Source organism: Portunus trituberculatus, chromosome 23 (assembly GCF_017591435.1).
Source record: "Portunus trituberculatus isolate SZX2019 chromosome 23, ASM1759143v1, whole genome shotgun sequence".
Classification (NCBI taxonomy): domain Eukaryota; kingdom Metazoa; phylum Arthropoda; class Malacostraca; order Decapoda; family Portunidae; genus Portunus; species Portunus trituberculatus.
In genome coordinates, this window is record NC_059277.1 from 15,594,344 (window position 1) to 15,613,927 (window position 19,584).

At 42.0% G+C, this 19,584-nt stretch overlaps 2 protein-coding genes across 4 annotated transcripts in view; both read right to left on the bottom strand.

Moving 5' to 3' along the window:
- The window catches only part of LOC123507957 (mucin-2-like), a 117,876-nt gene extending 117,112 nt beyond the window's left edge, over positions 1–764 (bottom strand). For 2 of the 3 annotated variants that reach the window (XM_045261322.1, XM_045261321.1), the window contains exon 1: positions 592–758. The gene's annotated coding sequence lies outside the window, so the exon portion shown is untranslated. Of the gene's footprint in view, positions 1–591 lie in introns of all 3 variants that reach the window. The other variant, XM_045261320.1, reaches the window with a different exon arrangement.
- Positions 765–2,305: 1,541 nt separating this feature from the next.
- LOC123507727 (ammonium transporter Rh type B-like) lies at positions 2,306–9,579 on the bottom strand. Its single transcript, XM_045260887.1, has 10 exons — positions 9,206–9,579; positions 8,611–8,821; positions 7,804–7,970; positions 7,345–7,476; positions 6,166–6,313; positions 5,267–5,467; positions 4,745–4,752; positions 4,012–4,186; positions 3,548–3,723; positions 2,306–2,534 (listed from the first exon to the last, which is right to left on the bottom strand). The coding sequence occupies exons 1-10, from the start codon at positions 9,390–9,392 to the stop codon at positions 2,326–2,328; spliced, it is 1,614 nt and encodes a 537-aa protein (XP_045116822.1). The 5' UTR covers positions 9,393–9,579; the 3' UTR covers positions 2,306–2,325.
- Positions 9,580–19,584: the final 10,005 nt, after the last annotated feature.

Genomic DNA, 19,584 nt, shown 5'->3' on the forward strand with positions numbered 1-19,584 from the left:
CATTGCTTAATCGGAGACTTATTACGATACGGCTAGTGGGTATAAGACACATGCGTTATTAATATCACATCGACTCCAGGATATCAATCACTCGACCCCTTCAGTACAGGGACAGATTTTTATCTTGAGTTTTGTGTACGATTAGATCATTTCATTGACATCAGGAAGGGTCTATGGAGGTCAGAAGATTAATGACCAGAATATTCACTATTTTAATCCCGCACATAAGTTTCTGAAGCTGTATAAAATCACCAAATTGTAACCAGAATGAATATAGAAGCGCGTCATGGTACTCAAGGGGTTAAACTTCATTATGATACTAACTCGCCTATGCCCTTTATGTCCTTATCAGTGAATAATTGAGTAACCAAACATTCATAACTTGGCTTACCTTGTTGTTATTTATGAGTAAACAGGAAAATAACCTCACTACCTTCGACTCATCATAGTGCTATTGATGAGTATCACTAAAACAATTACATCACCTCATTCATCGTAACAATATTAAGGCAAAGAAAAACAAGTTTATCACCAAACATCATAACAACACTAACAACCATCCAATAATCACAATAACACATGTCACCTTACCAGAATCAGTCGCCGTAACAAGAACTTCCCCGTCCTGAGGGTGCACCCAGTAACACACTGAAAACGTCACAGCACGTTATCCCAAACCGCAGTGCCACCTCGCTAAGGACTTCACTCCAAGCCACCCTCCCCGTGACCCGCGCGGCCACACACTGCTGGCCTCATCCCGCCTACCTTCTCCCCGATCCCTGACGTCATTCTTAACAAATATTTCTTTAAAACCCTCAATAAAGGTGCGACTACTCAAGAAAACTATGCATATAACCAGATACACACTTCATAACGTGGCAGGATAATATACAATCAGAGCAAACTATGTTTTTTGTCGGTTTGTAAGCGAGGTTATCTTATAGGTACCGCGGTGGTGGAGATGAAGTTGCTGAGTATTTCGTCTGGCAGCGCGGCCCAGCGAAGACGCCTCCCCTGCTCCTCACACGTGCTTCCTCATCGAAAGCAATAACAGGAAGAGACGACGCATTACAGGAGCGAAGTGGTGGCCTTGTGATGCGCGTCACCCTGAGAGAGAGAGAGAGAGAGAGAGAGAGAGAGAGAGAGAATCATAAAGAAAGCTATCTCGACAGAAGCTGGCATGTATAGTTCACTTTGTTCCGTAAGAGGTAGTGGCAGACTCTTTTCGCCAAAGTTTACTGCACTAGTATGTGCATTTGAAACTCATACACTTGGATACGAGAGGTGAAGTGTTGTTGTATCTTCAACCGTCAGATTATACTATGGTGTCTTTTAAGTTGTCATTGTTTAACACACACACACACACACACACACACACAAGTAACAATGATCTCTGAATACTACTGAAAAACACATTCCATTCTAATCTCTCTCTCTCTCTCTCTCTCTCTCTCTCTCTCTCTCTCTTAGGCAGCTTTAATGTATGATTAGACGAATTTATGGATGAGGATGATTGGTGAGAATAGGTGTGTTTCATACAGTGACTTCGCCAGATGGCTCCTTGCAGCTTCCCTTATTTTACCATTTTTCTATGTTATAGTCCTATGGTTCATATTTTCAAACATCTCAACATCTCACCTTGACAACTTTCAACATCCTTTACTGGAAGTTTATGGCGTTGTCAAGTGTATATTCATGACTAATGATTGTTCAGGAATGGGTCTGTATCACTGAGAGGAAACATCTAAAAAAAAAAACATCTTTCATCTTTGCAGCCTTTGAATAGTCCTCACGTGAAGACAAAGTGTTGAATACAGGTCTACAGCGAGCTTTAAGTCTGAGTCCGACGCGATATCCAACACCCCCGTGATTCGCACACACTTGGTAAACTCTACGGATGTTTTACAATAGTTTGGCTTACCATCTCTCACAACTTTGCTTATATTTTTAAGACACTTTGTTCTCTCATCAAGATTACTTTGAAGTGTCACAGAAATTCGAAGTTGGTTTTTCGTAGATATTTTCCCGAGAGTTGATGCAAAATGCTTATCACATTATCACGGGAATCATGTAAACACCCTTGAAAATTTTTATGGCTCCCTTTAAAGCCTGTTGAAATTACTGATGGAATACGTACGTACTTTACTATCCCTCGACTACATTTCCCTTAAACCAATATTTTAGAAAATAAATAATATGCAAACAAATATAGATATATAAAGAAAAAGCTTTATAAACTAAGACACCGAACTCAAGACAATAGCACCGTCACTATCATCACTGGCGTCACTAACCTTGTCTTGCTACGCCGCCTCCCTCGCCTCATCACATTCCATTCCTCACATTGCTCGGCCGCCGCCCAGTCTCTCCGTGAGCCACTTGTACGCTGAACAGCTTAGGGAAGTCCACGTCCAGGGCAGGGGCAATGGTAGGGATCTCACTCTCCTCCTCGTCCCCTTCCTCCCACCACAAGGCGTCGTTGTATTGCTGGGGACGGGCGAGGCGCTGACACGAAGGGAACGTCACTGCAAAACCTGTAAGTTTTTGTTTTTTCTCAGAATTTTGCGTGATGTGTTGCAGTATTCAGGAATTTTGTTTTGTGAGCTTTCTATTTTCCTTTTTCATGACATTCCGATTTACAAATGTGTCTGTGAAGTAAACTAGGTCAGATATACTGGTAAGTATGTTGAGAAATGTCAATGCAGCGAATAAACCTTTGTATTGTGTCTCTTCGTCACGCACATTCACTCCCGTCACCAGCACAACATTCCACCCACACTCCGTCATAAGCTTTACCTTCCCAACACACTTCCTCACTCATTCTACATTCCACACATATATCTTTCAACATTACCCATAGTCCAGAAGCCCTATTATCACCATTGCTATGTAACATACTTCACAACAGTCCGTAATTTGTCACTAGTTACTACATTTCACACACACACACACACACACACACACACACACACGCGCGCGCCCGGTAGCTCAGTGGTTAGAGCGCTGGCTTCACAAGCCAGAGGACCGGGGTTCGATTCCCCGGCCGGGTGGAGATATTTGGGTGTCTCCTTTCACGTGTAGCCCCTGTTCACCTAGCAGTGAGTAGGTACGGGATGTAAATCGAGGAGTTGTGACCTTGTTGTCCCGGTGTGTGGTATGTGCCTGGTCTTAGGCCTATCCGAAAATCGGAAATAATGAGCTCTGAGCTCGTTCCGTAGGGTAACGTCTGGCTGTCTCGTCAGAGACTGCAGCAGATCAAACAGTGAAACACACATACATTGTTATCAGCTTCACATCATCTCCTCCTGCCCACATACACACTCCCTCACGAGCCCCGACTGTCACACGCCAATCACACATCAGACACTCCCTATATCACATTCCACACATCCTAATCATCAGCAGACGCCACATTCCACACATACGAACTAATCACCAATATTATCATCAGTGTCACCACAACCCACACACACTTACATCAGCAATGCATTCTCCTCACGCCATTGTCCTCACACCTCATCTCACCACACACGCTTTACCAACTCACCAGACACCGCTCCAGCCACCACAGCCAGCAGTAGCGTGACGCCCGTGGCCAGCAGCTGGAACAAGGCCTGGTGCACAGCGGACCGCCCTTCACCCGGCGCCACCACCACGGGGGGTTCCAGTTCGGCCAGGGTGGAGGTGTTGGTGGGCGCCATGAGCGGGTACTGCTGGAAGAGTCTGGCGGGAGGGACGCGTCACGCACACTTAGTGAATTCAAAGTTGTTATAACTCCTGTGCTTATGTAAGTTATCTGTTTGTGATTGATTTAGTGCTCTCTCTCTCTCTCTCTCTCTCTCTCTCTCTCTCTCTCTGTTTCTCTGTTTCCATGAAGTCTGATTCTGTTATGCTTGCCTTCTTATGAACCACAACAGTATATTTGATTATTTTACCAATTTATTTTCTCCCCATTCAATCATGTCAAGAGAAAATTTGGTGCCTTTTCGCGGCGCTCAAGCAAACACTCACTCGTCGCCGAAGGTGGTGAGGGAGGCGAAAAGCGCCGCGCCGATGGAGACACAGGCTGAGAACACTCCCGGTAGGCCGTGGAGGTGCAGCACACCACACGTGTCCTGCAGGCCCAGCTTGATCTCCAGCAGCCTCTGCCAACACACGGCACCAATCATCACTTCACTCACTGCCCCTCGTTACTCGTCTTAAGTACGTGATCCACAACTGTCTTTTTTATTTAACCCAGCAAAACACAATTCTGACACGTATGATTGAATTTGAACACTGACTCGCTGGTTGAGTTACTTACTGTAATCCGCTATTCATGTAAGCATTTTAAATTTGTCACGGTAAACTCCGGAACTTCCTGCCTGCTCTGTATTTCCCCATTCTTAGGCCTATAATAATAATTTCAAGGAGGTTTCAAGAGACTTCTACGCTTTTGGATTATCCCTCTACCCTTTTTCCTTATGCACTGGCATCTTAATGGACCGTTCTTTTATTTTTTTGTACCCATGGTGGCCTTCTTATGTGAAAAAAAAAATATTATGAGACGCGCTTGCCATCAGTTAGCCTCACCATATAGACCAGCAATAGATTGAAAGTAACGATGCCGCTGTCTTGCGTATAGTCGCGGTCATAAGTTGCCCCCTTCTTCGTGGCCATGCTCAGTTCGAAATTTAGACCAACAGTACGTAGTTTGAGAAGCTGGTTATGATTTATCATAGCAACGAAGTAGAACACAACTTACTCCCACGACTGTAAGAGCGCTCATTAGGTGAATTATAAGTGCCACGCTGAGTTCATCAACTAAGTGATGAAGTGAGAAGGTGAGCGGTGAAAAAATGAGGTGGTTTGGTCACGTAGTGAAAAGAGAAGGAAAAAAAAAAACTGATTAAAAGAGCCATTTTAGGAAAAAACATCGAAAGAAAGACAGAAAGTAGGATGGAGGGATTGAATTAAGGGATAACTGCACAGGATAGAAATCGCAGAGGAAAATGTAAGGAACATAAATTACGGGAGGACAATAGTATATGGTGCCAACCAAAATTACTCAAATCAGTCAAAAGAGAAGTAGAGATATAGACGGTAGAAATGTGAAGGGTGGGAGTCACAAGGAAAGATGTAAAGTACTGAAAAAACTGGTACATGGGTCTAACCTCTCACCCAAATAAAAACGGCCAAAACAAAGATATTAAAGTCGGATAGAGGATAGAACAGCAAAGAGCGGGAGTCACAGGGGAAGATACAAGGAATAGAAATAACCTCTCACTCCAGAGAAACAGCCAAAAGAAAAGTGCGCGAGAAGAGACTTGCCTGTAGGTAGATGTAGCTGAGGGTGGAGAGCATTCCCGCGCTGCACCCCAACAGTAGCGCTCCCCACGGGTACAGGATGAGCCCCGCCACCGCCCCAACGCCCACGCCCCCTGCTAGTGTGGCGTTCTGTACGTGGGTCATCGTCCACTTGCCTCTCCTGCAGAACAACCAGGCGTCACCTTAACCTGAACACTGAACACTGAACATCACACCCATCTTGTTATACTCGTACTTAATATTTGATATGTTATTATTATTATTATTATCATTAAAAAAAAAAAAAACGGTGGCATTACCGACGCTACCTATTCTTAACCTCTTCAGTACCATGCCGCGTTTTTATATTCATTCTGGTTACTATTTGGCAATTATATGCAGTCTCACAAACTTATGTGAGGATTAAAATGATAAAGACTAGCCATTAATCTTTTGACCTCCATAGACCCTTCCTGATGCAAATAAAATCGTCTAATCATACCCAAATATCATGGTAAAAATGTGTCTGAGTATTGAAGGAGTAAATATATTCATCACTCAAAGGACACACATTACAACACCATTCAACACCACGCTCGCTTCATCACTCATAGGACACACCAAATAACACTAAGAATTTACACCACACTCGATTCATCATTCGAAGAAGACACTACTCATCACTCAACACTGAACACCAAACTTGCTTCATCACTCACAAGACACACTATAGCAGAGCAGAACACTCATCATCACACTCAACAACACATATAAGCAATCGCTCACTACCAAAAAACTAACAGAAATCACAGAACACTGAAATGAATAAACCAATTCTTGAATCAGCTTCCTAACACGCAACCTTCCGTCACGCCTTACACGTGCACCCAGGAGGAGAAGACGAAGGTACAGAAGGTGGAGCCGAGCAGGGCCAGGTAGGTGTTTAAAACTGCCCTGTTCCGCGCCGCAGCCCCCTCCACCAGAACGGCGTTGAAGGAAGGCCAGTACACCCACAGGAATAGAGTGCCTGAAGAAGAGAAGAACGATGTAAGAGTTAAATAGTATTCTCAGTCTTTCTTTCAGGTCGGCTGGTTAATAAGGGAAGAAAGAGTTAACAAGTGTCCTCAGTCTTTCATCCGGCAAACCGGTAGATGATGTAAGATTACTTGTATTCACAGTCTTCTTTCTGCTAAGCAATGCAAGAGTTGACCAGTATTCTTAGTATTTCATTTGGTAAACTGGTGAATGATAAAAGTTAACCTGTATTCTCAATCTTCCCTTTAATATATATAACGCAAAAAGTTAGCCAGTATTCTCAGTCTTTCATGAGGTAAATTGATGAATAATGTAAAAGTTAATCAGTATTCTCAACCCTCTCTCTAGCAACCAGCATTCTTAGTCTTTCATCTGGCAAACTGATTAACTGTAGAACTCCCTGTTTCGTTAATTCTTCTTTCCGCAACGAGATAGAAAGATGGACTTGAGTTGCAGAGAATGGAATTAGCAGAAGATGGAACGGTCAGGAATAACTGGAAAAAATAACATCCGATGCTTTCATCTCTTATAATGAAGGCGAGAGAAAGATTAAGTCATGTATAATGAATGTGAGAAACGAGTATGCGATATAGGGAAGGAGAAAATAGACCACAGAAAAACAGTATCATAAGATTAGAGTTCACAGTTGGCTATGCATTTTACAGTAAGAAGAACTTAGAAACCTATAAAAACACTGAAAAAAAAGAGAGAATATAGGGGTGATAAAGATAAAAAGATGAAATTTGTTATTGAGTTAGAGCCTGGGAGGAAAGAAGCAAGGCAAGAGGGGAATGTAAAAGTCAAGTATCAGAAATAAGAATAAAGTTAACGGTTGGAAATCGAGAAAAGAAGATCTAGAAAGGCAATGAAAAATAAATGAATAAGTAGATAATGTTGAGCTAAAGAGACTAGGAGGAACAACTGAAGTCTCATACTAATAGTGAACTCTCGACACAAGAGATCAGCAACGCAGCAGTGAGAACAGTGGCAGTCTGCGTATGGCGTGAGGGTGCAGCGGCTCACCGATCATGGAGAAGGTGTCGGAGGTGGCTGTGGAGGACGCCTTTGGGTGCGGCATCAGAATCATACTGCGCGTCACGAACTTGGAGAAGCCCAACCCGAAGAAGGCGCCGAACATGTGGATTACAATAGAACCTGCAAAAAAGATAAGAAAATGCAATAAGTCACTCTTGTTATATATATCATATTGATGTGCGTTAAGAAAAAAAAGACAATAACAACAGAAGAAATGAAAAAAAAAAAAGATGTGCCATCAACGGGAAAACAAAGACGAAAACATGAATGACCATCCTCGTGACCTTTGAAATCAGTCCTGATAACAGAATGAGGAATTGCAATGGTTCAGAATACAACAGGCAGGGCACACTGGATAAGATGTGCAGTGCTGGCCAACATACACTAGCTAGGGAGGCGTGGAGGCGTGGAGTCGTGGAGGCGTGGAGACAGGCAGCCAATACTTACCGCCATGGTCCACAATACCCAGCACGTTGAGGCAAAGGTGGGCGTTGAGGGTGTACACGGGCACCTCCAGCAGCACGAGGAACAGCAGCTGCGTCGGAGAGGTCCGACCCAACACGGCGCCCAGGGAGATGAGACAGGCGGCGCTGGCGAAGTTACCATTCAGTAAACTGCAAGACAGAGAGCGGTGGTGGTGGTGGTGGTGGTGGTGGGCGAGGTACAAAAGTGATTGATTGATGGATTGATTTTTTTTTTCTTACAATTTTTTTTTCTTTTTTTTTCATATTTTCATGCGTGAGGGAGAATAATCAAATACTTCCACGTCTTGTTTCGACGGCTTTTATTTGACTTGGTATTGAAAGTTATTGGAGTTTTTAAAGGTATTTTTATGTCCTTGTAATAGCTTATATCCTCAAACACTTCAGCGTCTTATATTGTAATTTTTTTTCTTTTTTTTCTCTTCTGTACATAGTGAAAATTGTTGGAGTTTTCAAGGATATCTTTAAGTGAGTTTAGCGATAACTTATTTCCTCAAACAATTCAGAATTTGATATGGTGTTTCCAAAGATATATATTTGCTTTTAAGATTCTTTTGATAGTTTAACAAATGTTTGGCATTGGTAGTAGAAAAAAGAGATGACAAAAACGAGAATCTTGAGTAACACAGTCTAAAAGTTAATAAGAAAAGAAAAAGAACAATATGAACAAGAAGAAGAAGCACAAAAGAAAGGAATATTAAAGGAGAAATGGAGCATATTGTGAAAATCATATTAAAGGAGAGAAGGAGCATGTCACCACGCACGCACTCACCTATGTATAGTTATGGTGATGGTTCCGGTGGCGGTGGTGCTGGAGACGCCTTCCAAGAGGAGGCTGATCTGCAGGGCGAGCGAGGTAAGGAGTAGCGTGAGGCCCAGGGCGGAGTGGCCGTAGCGACGCAGGAAGGTCATCAGGAAGCCGAACCCGACCAGGATCATCACCTGTATGTCCCCAAGCACTGGCGGGGTGGGATGGAGGAGGGCTATTAAGGAAGTAGCAAGGTAGGTAGTGGGCAGAATTTTAGATAGGTAGATTAGTGCGAAGAAGAATGAATGGATTGATAGATTGACTAACAGAGAAACATATAGATAGCCACAGATAGATAGATGAATAAATGGATGGGTGGATGGAAGCATATAAGATAAGTAGATAGAATCTGATAATGTTGATGGTGTTGGTAATGGCTATGACGAAGATAAGAAGGGGAGAGAAAGAGTGATGATTGCGGTGCTGAAAGCAATATTAACAACAATAGTAATAATAACAGTAATGGTAGTAATAACTTCTTGCACTTAGGAAGAAACAGATGACAGTAATGATGCCAGAGCCCAGGAGTGCCAGAGTAGCAGAGTGTCATGCTAGAGACTATGCTTACTCGGGTACACGTTGAGCCCTGCCTCACTGGTGGCATCCGTGGCTCCCGTGTGGTTGGTAAGTGTTCTTCCTGGGACGTTGCTGTACTGCACGAAGGCCATGAACAGCAGCAGCAGCACCGCCTGGACAGTGGTGCCGTAGATGGCGAACCACCCCACGCGCTCCAACAGGGTCACCATCGCGACTCTCCGCGGGCATGGACGGAGAGGTGTGGCAAATAAGAGAGTCTATGGCCGACTACGAAGAAGAACGCGAGATATAAGCGCTGCTATTGCTGGCATGGCCGTTGTCACACCAGATATGACCTGAACGAAGACGCGAGATTTTATGCTTTTATGCGATATCGGTTTGACAAGAAAATAAATTTTATACGCAACTGTTTGCTGGCATGGATGATGACGCAGTTTCAACGAAGACTCGAAATTTTAAGCGTGACTGTTTTCTGGTATGTATGGTGACGTAACCTGAACGAAGACAAATTTTATGGTATGGCATGAATGATGACACAACCTGTACGAAGACGCGAGGTTTGCTGAGCGACTCTGTACTGGTAGCAATGGTAACATAATTTGTACAAATCTCAAGATTTTATGCCCGATTGTCTACTGATACCGACATCGGTTCAGTTTGACCAAAGACACTCAAATCGTACAAAACAGCTCTGGTCACTTCCGTAATAAGAGACTCTATGAAATAAAAAAAAAAAAAAATGTATGAGTGTTCTGACTGCAGTACTTTTTAGGGGAACAGGTTTTCAAACTTAGATGTGCAGTACTCTTGCCGTATGTACTTGTAGTAAACACGAAGAAATCAACTTGCTTGGCTTGGTGAAAGAGACATATCTGTGAGGTTCTTTTGTTCTTGAAGGCGTAGAATTGCTGTCTCTTCTTGGTTGTTCAGTTATCTCCGAAATATTTGTCAGCGTTGTAGGTAAATCCGGGGAAAAAACTTGGTTCGGGATTATTTTTTTAGTACTTCTGATAGAGAAAAGTAATTACGGTCAAACTATGGTGGCGATGAATAGAGTACATAAAAAAACTCACTTTACTTTCGACCAAAAGTGCTCTAAATCTTTAAACATTATGAGCAAACGATGGTCAGATGAATGCTTTGATAAGAGAATCAATACACAGTTGGATATACAGGGAACAAGAAAGTGTGCAGCTCGTGTCCACCGTGCTCTGCCGGTGACGGACACCCGCACTCTGAGGGCCTCTACGCCTCGCGAGGACAGAAATGTATTTTTTTTTTCTTTTTCTGGAAGGTGATGGTCGATGCGTGACCGGCGCTCCATCACAACACTGAATTTTGGATGAGAGGTTTTCTAGCCTTGCCCTTCCCTCCGGACCTTCTTGGAACTTGTATGCTCCCCTCTACTCCACCCATCCTCTCTCTCTCTCTCTAGTAAGATGAGGTGATTTAAAAATGTCACGCCAGTTTCTCGTTACGAGAAGTAGCGCTTTTTTAAAACTCATAATCTCTCTCTCTCTCTCTCTCTCTCTCTCTTGTAATGGCGATAACCGAACAATCACTATTATTATAAGGATGGATGGATGAATTTTAATTTTTGGCGCCGCAACAACAATGGTCATATGGCGCAGCTACAAAAAAAGAAATGAAACCAACATGTATATGTAAAAAAAAAAAAAAAAAACTAATTAAAATTAATCAAAAACAATACAGTAAAAGGGAAAAAACTAAAAATACTATAAAACTAAAACTAAATAAAACTTAAAATTTAAAATACATAGCAGTTAAAAAACAATACTGTAGCTAAAAACTAAAAAAGACAATAAAACTAAATAAAATATTAAAATACATATAATAAAATTCAAATTTTTGGGAGAAGGCCAGCTTCTCCTAAAAACTTAAAAACGTCATGGCCCTGGGCCAGACACTCTGGTCCAAGGACCTTTGAGATATAATAGACACCGCTATCTCTACCGCGACAGCGGTAGAGGTAGCGGTGTCATAACTCGATCAAACTAGGGCACTCTAGTAACAGGTGCCGCACGGTGAGCGGCACCAAGCAGTCATCACAGTAAGGTTGAGGGTCCCTGGTCAGGAGGTACCTTTGTGTAAGGTACGTGTGACCTATACGAAGTCGCGCCAATAAAGTCTGTGCACGGTGATCCCGGACATGGGTGTATGTCCACAGAGGGAGTGTGGAAGTAGTGATCTCTCCCATTTTCGAGGTTGCGACCCGCATTAGCCATCTCCTCTGCCAAATTGCTGCAACTGCCTCACGAATTAGAGGAAATACATCCCGAAACGGAACAGGGTCAGGAGATGGAGCGCGACTTGCTGCCTCTTTAGCGAGACGATCTGCGTGTTCATTCCCGGGAACACCTACGTGACCAGGACCCAAGAGAACCCAACACGATATCCTCGTTGGGTAAGAAGATATAGCCACTCCAGGGCTGATAAAACCAAAGGGTTAAGGGATATAGTGCAAGAGAGAGAGAGAGAAGTAAGAGCACTGCGACAGTCACTAAAAATTGTAAAAGACGAAACCGAGAGAGTAAAAATTATTTGTAAAGCTAGGACTATGGCAGACAGCTCCGCAGTAAAGACGGATGCCACTGAAGGAAGGCTGCCACACCGATAAAGAGGAAAACCACACTAAACCCAACGCCTGCGTCGGATTTGGAACCATCAGTAAAAACAGGAATATCATTAGAATGGATAAAAAAGTGTTCTAAAAACCGTGTGTGGGACAGAGCTGGCGGAAAATCCTTCTTGCCATCCATGGCAGGAGGGCATAATGAGATAACAGGAAGCTGCCAATAACCAACTCGTGGGAGACGGAAAGAGTATACAAGAGTGGGCTCAATAGATAAATCCGCCATGAGATTTGCGACTCGATGGCCAAAAGGTTTAGGGAAACCAGGTCGAGTGACATACACCTGCGAACGAGAGTCCCGCAATAATGACAGACAAGGGACAGAATCAGGAAGATGGTGGGTGCGAAACCAACACCGGAGCATCGAAGACTGGCGCCGAAGGTCGAGCGGCCAGAATCCAGCATCAACTAATAGACTAGGTATTGGAGATGTCCGAAATGCACCAGTAGCCAAGCGGACCCCAGCATGATGCACGGAGTCAAGCACGCGTAGCCGTGCATCCGTTGCGGATGAGTAGATCTCACAGCCGTATTCCAGCTTGGGAAGTATAAGTGTACGGTGAAGCAGCAGCAACGTGTCCCTGTCCGCACCCCAAGAGGTGTGACTTAAAACCCGAAGAAGGGATAATGCCTGCCGACAAGACGCCTTAAGAGAACGGAAATGGAGAACCCAGGTGAGACGGTTGTCAAATAAAAGGCCAAGATATCGAGTCGCCTCCACGCAAGAGAGGCGTCTATTGGCGAGGTATAAATCAGGATCTGGATGGACACCACGGTTGCGACAAAAATGCATGACTACGGTCTTAGAGGTGGAGAATCGAAAACCATTCATGTTGGCCCAACTGGACACCCTATTGATCGCCAGTTGGAGCTTGCGCTCAATCAGTGACATCCTAGCAGCAGCAAAAGAAACACATAAATCATCAACATATAAGGAGCTGTGAATGCCATCTGGAAGAGTATCTATCACACCATTAATGGCGACTGCGAATAGTGTAACACTAAGAATACTTCCCTGTGGGACACCATTTAGAGCAATAGCCTCGGAGAGAACACTCCCAACCCGAACCCGTAAAAGACGTCTGGATAAAAACTGCTGAATAAAAATAGGAAGGTGGCCACGAAGGCCAAAATTAAACAAAGACTGTAAAATGCCATGACACCAAGCCGTGTCGTAGGCCTTCTCCAGGTCAAAAAAGACTGTTACTTGATGGTTGTGATTAGCGAAGGCCTCACAAATAGAAGACTCTAAGGATAAAAGAGCATCAGTAGTAGACCTCATCTTTCGGAAGCCATACTGTACCGATGACAAGTACTTCCCCCTCTCCAAGTACCACATGAGTCTAACATTTACCATCTTTTCTAACACTTTACAAATGCAGGATGTCAAAGATATAGGACGGTAGTTCGTAGCCTGAAGATTATCTTTCCCAGGCTTCGGAAATGGGAGAACCACTGCGACAGCCCAAGAAGATGGAAAGTCACCGGTATGCCAAATCATATTATAAAGATTTAATAAAAAGTTAAAAGCACTGTCAGACATGTGGCGCAAGAAGGCATAAGGAATATCATCTGGACCAGGAGAAGAGTCGTGACACTGGGACAAAGCAGTCCGCAACTCGGAGGCAGAGAAGGGGACATTATAGGACTCCCCTCCATTGGAAGAAAAATTTATGCCGAGAGATTCCATTCTCTGGCGGTGACGTGCGCCCGGGCCTGCAGGATCCTTCCGGGAAACACTGGCAAAGTGCTCCGCGAAGAGGTCGGCGACAGTCTTAGAGTCTGCCACCGTACGCCCAGCAGACAACAAAACTGGTGGGGGAGGAGCAGAATACTTTCCAGCAATTCGGCGGACTTTGTTAAAGACATCCGTAAGAGGGGTGCGGGCATTAATGGGAGATACATAAGCTTTCCAAGAGGCTTTTTGTTCCTCTTTCAAAACGCGGCGGGCCTGAGCTCGGCAGCGTCGAAAAGCTTCCAGGCACTGCGGGTCCCCACGATGTCGCCGGAGACGAGAGAAAGCTGCCCGTTTCGCTTTCACAGCGTTTGTGCATGCTGCGTTCCACCAAGGAACGGGACGCTTAGTAAAGCGACCGGACGTTCTAGGGCAGTGGTTCCCAACCTGTGGTACGCGTACCACTAGTGGTACGCGAGGGCCTTCCAGGTGGTACGCGAGCACTTTCGGGGTCATGAACGATTTTTAGTTATTTTTTACTTCACAAAAATGTTTACTGCCTATGGCCCTAACATAAAATAAAATGATTTCCGATGTGCTGTGAGCAAAGTCATGCCCCGCATTGACCAGCTGGTGGAGAAGAAGCAGATGCAGCCCTCGCATTGAGTTGAATTTTTTTTTAGTTCATTTGTGTGTTCTACTTGTAAAATTATGGTAAATAAAGTAATATCTGATCGAATTGAGTTTCTCTGGAACCAGGTGGTACGCGGCGACTGTACAGGACCTCCAAGTGGTACTAGATCACTAAAAGGTTGGGAACCACTGTTCTAGGGATTGTCTGAAGCGCTGCGGAATGTAAAAAAATCTGTAAAATAATCAACAGCCTCAGCACAAGTAGAAAAGTCAGCCAGCGGATGGATAAAAGAGCTAAGATCTGTGAATCGAGGCCATTCTGCCTTGTCTAAAACCCAGCGTGGGGGCCGGGACTGTGGCTCAGAGTTCACAGATTATAATAAAATAGGAAAGTGGTCACTACCGTGTAAATCCGGTAGGACCCGCCAATTAAAATCAAGGAAAGAATTAGGATCCGAGCTGTTGCACGACGTTGCACAAATTCTCTAGCTACTGGCTATAAATAGTCAAAGGTTTTTTCTATCTTTAATTAACAAAACTAATATCTATACATAAGGTGTTCGATACGGCGCCGACAAGTAACAATCACAACTCTTTCTGTTGCCTTCTCCACTGCAATTACTACAATTTCTCTTACAAACATCCTTAAGACTTACATTAATCTCGTACATATTCTCGCATCAAAACGGATTTCACTTCAAACATCATCCACTATATCTTCATAACGTATTACAACATCTGAACACGGTGCTTTATTTATTAGTAAATATCATATGTAGTACGTGCAATATTACCCCTTTTTTCCCCAGCTAATCGTATATAAGAATGACCTTTACTTGGTACATGAATGCAAGCAACCACGTGACGTACCACCAAATATATTACCATACACATATAATTACCTGACTCCGTTCAACAAAAATGACAACGTAACACCACCGAAATATAATGACAAATATTGATATTTCCACACAAGTGACCTCCCACAAGTAATATCTTTCTTTTGGTACCCATACAAGGAACCACGTTAACTTCGTACACAATTACACACTAGTAAATATGTTATGTAACTTATTCGTCAGAGCAACACACATGCACATACGTGGGTAGCCGTATACAAATTCCCTTACTCATAAATGAAAACGCAAGTATATAACGACGTCATTATGAACCAAAGTACAAACACATAAACCATAATAATCTAATACCACATAATACCTAAACCTCCTATCACGATTCCTCCTCCATTCTAATTTACCTCAAAAGACTGCATTGCAACTTATAGTTCCACTTACTGGTTATATACGAAGTACAAAACGCCCCCTCAGCTATGTAGCCGAGGGTGGCCCACTTAGAACCGCGGTTGTCCTCTCTGCTTCCTCTCTCCTCTCTCTCTGCCCCAATCCTCTACAATTTCCCTTCAGGAACTTATGGGGGCGTGTCTTGACCCACACAACACACCCTCAGAATGTACCGTTCGCCAATCAAGTACAAGCTCACGTGAACTCCACGTGTGGTATGAACAACATCCAAGAACGACAACAACACCACAGAATGTTTACCTGACCTGGGCTATATATATATCTGCCCGGGCTGCCCTGGGTCAACTGGCCTGGGTCATTAAATGACCTTCCTGCCCTTCCTAATCTCTTTTATGGCTGGATACGGCTACACACCGCATACTGGCGAACTAGCATACATCCATATATCTTTATTTCTTGTTTCTTATATTTTCATATTTCACTTATGATGTGGGCATCTGACAAACATCCCCCCTCAGAATGCGCGTCCCGCGCATTCAAGGTAGTGAAGGGTGGGTGGGTGGGCAGGGTGTGCATGCCTCCCGTAGGAGGGATGAGGGCTTGGGCGACCGCGCATCTGATAGCGGTACTTTCCCCCACCCATGAAGCATGTTAGCACCTGCCAGACCCTGTCCTCCAGCCAGCATCCAAGTCTCCAGTTAGCTATGTTATATACGTAGGAATGTAGGGCAACGGGTCCAATACTGTCTGCTAAGAAGGCACATATTAGAAAAATGCGTCTGCACCTCAATATTCACAAAAAGGGTTTTGCAGAGAGAGAATAATTTAATATATATATGGTCAGGAGAGATCATGATATTCACCAGTAGTGGAAGAGATATGTCATCACACTAAGCAAAGTAATGGAAAAGATATGGCAATGCAGTCGATACTCTTTACGTTGATATGAATATATGTCTATAACTAGGAGGAAAATATATCATTAGGTAGTATAAATACAGCATTAATCATATAAAATCAACTCACAATCTCAAATTATACCTATGTTATTCAGAGAAGATATATCAACATTTTATCAAAGTATTATGCCTATATATGTCCATAACTAGGAGGAATGTATATCATATCACAGATTGTAAAAAGAAATCAGCTCATTATCCCAAATTATATCAATATTATTCAGAGGATATATATCAACATCTTACAAGATACAGAAACAATCAAGGGGAGAGCATCTGTAGACATCGTTCAGGTGTCGTCAGAATTTCTCAAAAGAAGTAAGTTGGAACTCAAGTATGCAATGCAGTCATAATACATCACTATTAAAAGCATATTATATGGTGAAACTTCTAAGTGTATACATAGATATGGAGGAATGACTATCTCATTATCTCAGATAAAGGTGACGTCTCATACAAGATAACAGAAAACACAAGAAAAATTATTTTATCCCGTAAGCATGCACTAATATCACGATGTCGAAAATGAACTGACGCAATGGATTCAGAAGTACTGATATATAGATTGCATTAATCTTGCAATAAGAAGTAGCTGCTCTCAGATCCACGTAATATGTTGATATAAGCACTTGAAACACTGGAAAATCCATCACTTGTGAAAATATTACCCCACCAAAAAGTAAATCTGATTCTGAGTTGCCGTGTAAGGAATACGCTGTTATTTCTCACCTTAAGTCACGATATTTATCTTTATATGTAATATACGGACTATACTCGAAAAACATAACCAAGGTTATTGTTCTTTGTCAAAATACAAAAAATAATAGCTTTCTGTTAAAATACTCAACCATTACCGTTCTGTATCATCACCAGCACACAGACAAGAACCACACCATGTATTCCACAGGTTAAACATTAATATTTACTTCATTATTTAGTTTCAACTTGTACTCCTTTCATATCAGTGTTTTCCTAACTACATCATATTATATAATGTCCATCTTAATCTCTTGATAGTCAACATCCATATCGTATTTCTTTAATATATTTTCGTCTTGTTTCACCTTCAAGCCTTACCATATAGCTAACGATAAAATGGGGAGTAATGTCCTTCTATATATTTTTCGCTTGATACCTCATCAATAACTCTTCTTTCCTCATTATCGTCGTTAACTGATTACCTTTACAATCCTTGCATTAACTTTAAATCTTTCCTTAAAATGTTATATAATCAAGTGAAAGCTATTGAAACCACTGATGATTTCCTACGATATCACAATAGCTCAACTCAGACTTGTAACCAAATGTCCTGTGTTATGTGTTAAGTACGACATCCCACATTGTATCTATTTTCAATCCCATAGATATACCCCTTATTTCACATATATCGTCAAAATCACAGATAAAGGCACTCATGAACACTCATTACTATACATTTATCCTAATCTCTATAAAATCTTCCAGATCGCCATATATCCCTCCAAATTATATAGAGACACCTTAACTTCCATGTTAGTCATATATCTTCGTCCTCATCAACAAGAAAACCTTCAAATGCCTGCATATTAATCTAATATCAATATCACTGTCGCCAGTTTTCTGCCTTCGGAACATGTATAACCACTTTACCTTTGCATATGTTCACTATATCTTCATCTTATTTTATCAAGTCGCTATCTCAATAATAATATTTGCCCAATATAGTCATGACCTACACAGACGCATATGCACCTTTTCCTATATCCTCACCGCAACATTTTCTAATATACTCAATATCCTCACTGCAACCTTTTCTAAAATACTCAATATCCTCACCGCAAACTTTTCTAATATACTCAATATCCTCACAGCAACCTTTTCTAATATACTCAATATCCTCACTGCAACCTTTTCTAAAATACTCAATATCCTCACCGCAACCTTTTCTAATATACTCAATATCCTCACAGCAACCTTTTCTAATATACTCAATATCCTCACAGCAAACATTTCTAATATACTCAATATCCTCACAGCAACCTTTTCTAATATACTCAATATCCTCACAGCAACCTTTTCTAATATACTCAATATCCTCACTGCAACCTTTTCTAATATAATGAATATCCTCACTGCAACCTTTTCTAATATAATCAATATCATCACCACAGCCTTTTCTAATATGATAAATATCCTCATCTCACTATCTCATATTTACCTCATCGTAACCTTTCCAGAATCCACATCCCATGACCATATATTCATATATTTATTTTGGTATTTACTATTTGCCTTCATATCTCATATTTACCTCACATCCTCTCATCTATATTCATAAGTCAGACTACTCTTGATGTATTAATTTTGACTCGAGTATGCACATGTTAAAATCAATCCATGGATAGATATCTTTACTCAACATATTCACCAGTGAGCCCACTAATATCCTTGTGTATCACTCAACACTGCCATGCCGGGTACTGTCGAAATGAAGCTTTCAGGGCGTCCCCCACTCTTCTGAATCGGCAATCCCCAGACCGGCATTTACATAATGTATATTAATATTTACTTCTGGCCAGAGAGAAACAACTTGTCACCTAGTTGATCACAGCCACTTGTACACGCCTTATGCCCCTAGGTTGGCACGAAGTGTTCAAGTGTTGCTAGGCACAAGAGTCAATGTACACACAAGGAATGAATGTTTGACGCGTCTTTCTTCACATTATAATTCGCAACTTTAATGTCTTAATATCATGTGCTTACTCTGTCTTTACTTTACTCTATATCAACCTTCATACTTACACTTGTTTCCTTACTACACCTATATATCATATTTACTCTGATAACATTATTAGTGTAGTTCCGGGAATGACATCCTTATGGCTCTGCAATATCCCTTTTTACGTCTACCTATATATAAGATCTTAACCTCATGAATTTTAATTTTTTATTATATGTCAAGTTGATCTATGATGGTCTTGTCAACAATTATCAATGCAATATTATGTTTTCCTTCCTGACATATGAATTCTGACTCAGTCTTCATATTATTTACCTTGATATATATTTTCCTCACTCAATATGAATTACCTTATAACAAATATTAATATTTTTTTCTAATCAATATATTTATCCCCACTTCGTTTTCTTCCTAGATATATATTCTCCTTGACTCAATCCTCACATTGTTTTCCTGATATGTATGTTCCTCAACTCATTATTAACTACCTCTTAACAAAT